General features: G+C 27.7%; 2 protein-coding genes across 2 annotated transcripts in view; both read right to left on the reverse strand.

Moving 5' to 3' along the window:
- Nucleotides 1–234: 234 nt before the first annotated feature.
- On the reverse strand, nucleotides 235–787 carry LOC105623387. Its single transcript, XM_012204780.1, has 3 exons — nucleotides 699–787; nucleotides 469–586; nucleotides 235–363 (listed from the first exon to the last, which is right to left on the reverse strand). The coding sequence occupies exons 1-3, from the start codon at nucleotides 785–787 to the stop codon at nucleotides 235–237; spliced, it is 336 nt and encodes a 111-aa protein (XP_012060170.1).
- A 520-nt stretch (nucleotides 788–1,307) lies between these two features.
- The window catches only part of LOC105623351 (trafficking protein particle complex subunit 11), an 8,461-nt gene continuing 5,870 nt past the window's right edge, over nucleotides 1,308–3,898 (reverse strand). Inside the window, exons 12-20 of the mRNA XM_012204747.1 lie at nucleotides 3,510–3,815; nucleotides 3,215–3,420; nucleotides 2,825–2,961; nucleotides 2,533–2,745; nucleotides 2,029–2,192; nucleotides 1,749–1,971; nucleotides 1,582–1,690; nucleotides 1,412–1,488; nucleotides 1,308–1,334 (exon numbers count right to left, since the gene is read on the reverse strand). Coding sequence (XP_012060137.1) covers nucleotides 1,308–1,334; nucleotides 1,412–1,488; nucleotides 1,582–1,690; nucleotides 1,749–1,971; nucleotides 2,029–2,192; nucleotides 2,533–2,745; nucleotides 2,825–2,961; nucleotides 3,215–3,420; nucleotides 3,510–3,815 — 1,462 coding nt within the window. The remainder of the gene's footprint in view (nucleotides 1,335–1,411; nucleotides 1,489–1,581; nucleotides 1,691–1,748; nucleotides 1,972–2,028; nucleotides 2,193–2,532; nucleotides 2,746–2,824; nucleotides 2,962–3,214; nucleotides 3,421–3,509; nucleotides 3,816–3,898) is intronic.

The raw sequence follows: 3,898 nt of genomic DNA on the forward strand, positions 1-3,898 counted from the left end.
TTTTAATGATAGCAAAAATATTAAATCCAATTCATTTTAGACAATTTATAATTCATGTCAAATTTTTTAAAATTAAAATGTATTTATAATCTTAAACAATTTTATGTATTAGGTATTTTAATATACATATGTATGTATTTAATATACATATGTATATTTCTAACCGTGTTTTTGTTATATGTAACATATAAAATTGTAACTAGAATTTTATTCTAAATATAGGCTAAAATGACTTTATGACAAACTTCGTTCCAATTGTAAAAAATTGTAACAAAACGATAGATAACATTGAGTAACATGTGATCTTATCAGTAAAATTACTTCAAAGTAAGCAGTTTGTCTAACATAGAGAGTTTGCACGTTCTATATTCAATATAAGTACAATGAATTTTGCTTTTAATTTGGTTTTATTTTATAAGTACATTGAATTTTTTTTTTATATAATCTAAAAAATATGTTATAACAAACCTTTAGAAGAGCTTGATTGCGAATACGAGATTTTTCCAAATTTAAAGGCAAATCTGTTGGCGATGAGTCAGAAACTTTGAAAATATTCTTGTTACGAATCTCGCGACGTAATTTATTGCTGTGAAATAAAATGAAAAATAATTTTTTTTGTTGATCAGGAAAATGTTATACACATGCATGTATCATTAGTAAATAATATTAGCGAATAATAAATTTCATTGTAAATGTACCGCTCTTCTATTTCTCGTTCAAAATGCTGTTCTTTTAGCAGATATTCATCAAAAACACTTCCAATATCAATAATGCTGCTCCTTGCCATTTCACAAAATCGTTATGATCCACTATATGCGAGTACAATTGTCGATAACAATTAATGTTTTTAGAATTGACTTAAATTATTTCGAGGAAAAAAAGAAAAAAAATGTATATTTATTAATACTAGAGTATAGAGGTGCGTTCCGATATTCATTGGTTTCCACGGTAACGCGTTACTAGCGCAATGTTCTTTGATACATCTAAAAACGATCGATATCTGTGTATGAACTATTGTTAACTATAGCGCATAGTAATGTGATTATTATCATTTAATGATAGCAAGTGTCTGTTAAAAATTTACAAAATAATATTATATATTCGTAATAATCTTAGAATATTTAATTTTAGAATACAATAATAAAATATTTTAAATAAATTATATCCAAGAAAAATTTATATTTATGACTCTAATAAATATGGTACACATATATATTAGTCTATGCAAAATTTATGTTATAATATATTTTATTTAAGGGAAGATACTTTTTTTTCTTAAAAATAAAAGATCCCAATGTCAAATTTATTTATTCTCCTAAAGACTGTGATTTCGGCTGTAAAAAAAAATATATATATATATATATATTTATTATAAAATAATATTATTAAAGCATTTTATTTTTTTTCTTACCAGTATGTATATATGACTCGGCAAAGAACGTTCAATCATCTCTGATAATCGTCCTTTACTCACTTTGTGTTCCTCATCTGTATATTGCAATTTTGATGTGTCAATTAAATATTATAAAATATAAATATTATAAAATCTTTAAATTGCTTTATATAGTAGATATATATTACCTGCAGGTACAGTTAGCGATAATGTTGGAAGAGCCACAAAACCAGCAACTAGCGGTCGTAAAATCCAATCAACTCTTCGAATATTTTTAGGCAGTATGTAAATATCGACCTGAAAAGAGATATTAATAAGATCATTGTATCGTGTGAAATGTAAGCATGAAACGTACTTGTTTTTGACCAGCAAACATGAATGCATCACTGCCTTCCATAGCTAAGCGCAAAGTGACAAGGTAATCAGAATGATTTTTTATGAAATATGATATACAAAACGGCGTGCGAACCCATCCATGGGCTGGCATTTTGGCTTCCAATCCGATTACCGCATCTTCGACCCATAAAGGAGCTAAAGTTACGCTACTACTAGTTTCTAACGCGGTTTCGTCATTTGCTCTGTGAAAATAACGAAGATTACAGACTGCATTATGCATAATCTCTATCAATTTTTACCTTTTCCACTTGATAGTGTATACTCCAATACTAATTGGCAACTCGCCACCTATCTTTGGAATCAAGCAATAGGCATCAGTCCCTGTCTCACCATCACAGAGTTTAACACCCGCTAAAATGGACTCCTGATTGTCAAGATTGCTCTCTTTTTGAATGGAATCTGCCTAATTTCGAGCTTAAGTTTATCACAAAATTCTAATTTCCCTAACATAAACTTATACAGATAATTTAACTTATACAGATAATTAAATTATATTTTAAATTGCCCGAAAAATCCATGCAAATTTCTTAGATGATGTTTAAAATTCAAGACTTTTACAAGAAAGAAGTCATGAAATATCCGGAAGATGGAAAAATATTGTGAAATAAAATGATATATTACAAATTGTTTTAACAAAAAAAAAGTTTTAGTTTAAATAATTTTAATTTAAATTTTAGTTTTGCTTAAAATTGTCGTATAGATTTTCCAGACATTCCAATAGATATAGAAACTCTGAGACTTACCAATTCTATAGATGTACTTAGAATGTTTATAGGCCATGGAGAAACACAGGTAATGTGAGGCATGATGATAAAGGGTTCGTTAACAAAACCTTTTGTTAGTGATTCGAACAGTGTAGTATAAAATTGTGTTGCAACTTCAAATGGTTTCTTAACCGCCAACGAATATGTTAATTCTTTATTTCCCCTAATTTGTTCGGGTCTAGTATAGTCTGCCTGTTACATATAATAATAATAAATGACAATGTTATATCATTTGATATATTAATTTATTGAAATAATTATATATAAATACCTTTATTACGATATTTCTATCGCCTACTTTATGTGCTCTAACATGCACAATATGTTTAGCTGAAGTGCCTTTTATCATATCACCAACAACAATAGATACTTTTGACTCTTTACTAAGCATATTAATACTTAATTCAGCTGAAATACAAATTATGTAAGAAAGCTTAGTTGATAAAAAAAAAGTATTATATATTGGGTTGTCCGGAAAGTTCGTGCCAATTTTGAAGGAAAATTGAAACGCAGAAGATTTAAATTTTAGTATACATTTATTAAATTTAAATCTTTTGCGGCACGAACTTTCCGGACAACCCAATAGTATACAAGATTAAAAAAAAAAGATCATTTATAAGAAAATAAAAGAAAATAAAATACTGAAAACGTGAAAACATACTTGATTGCTCATTGCTACCATCTGATAAAAGTATTATATATAAACAGACTGCATTAACATTCTCATTAGCTGATAAGGATATCGTGATGGGTAGCCACTCGCCTAAAAGCGCAGGATTATTGGATTTTGCATCTAGACTTAAACTTGATTCTTCTTGTTTAATCTCTGCGTGAATTAACGGTCTTATTGCTTCAAATTCTCCTCCACTGTTATGAATAAAAATTATATTTTATTAGTTTTTTGTCAAATGACTAATAAATATTAAAAACAAAACTTAAAAACTCTATAAATATACCGAAGTCGTTGTATTTCAGGATACAAACGATCCAACAAATTCGTTTCCCTACCCATAGCTGAGAATCTCAACATAATACAACAATGTTCGCTATCACCCATTTGTAAAGAAACTGTGCTAATACGAATTTCTACACCATCATTTTGACGAGGAGCTTTAAAATTGAAGTAAAGTTTTTTCGTTTCTTTTGCTTGAAAAATAAGATTTGATTTTTTAATTTCATCAATTGGTATCTCAGCATTGTAACCTGGTCCACTGACTGTTATCGATGCATTAGAAAACTCAATGATATTAAAGTAAGAATTCCTGCAAAGTTAGAAATAAAATTATATTTAGTAATTTCTTAATGTATTTTATATATATATATATATATATATATATATACATAG

This window comes from Atta cephalotes (genome assembly GCF_000143395.1).
Source record: "Atta cephalotes unplaced genomic scaffold scaffold00056, whole genome shotgun sequence".
NCBI classification, from domain to species: Eukaryota; Metazoa; Arthropoda; class Insecta; order Hymenoptera; family Formicidae; genus Atta; species Atta cephalotes.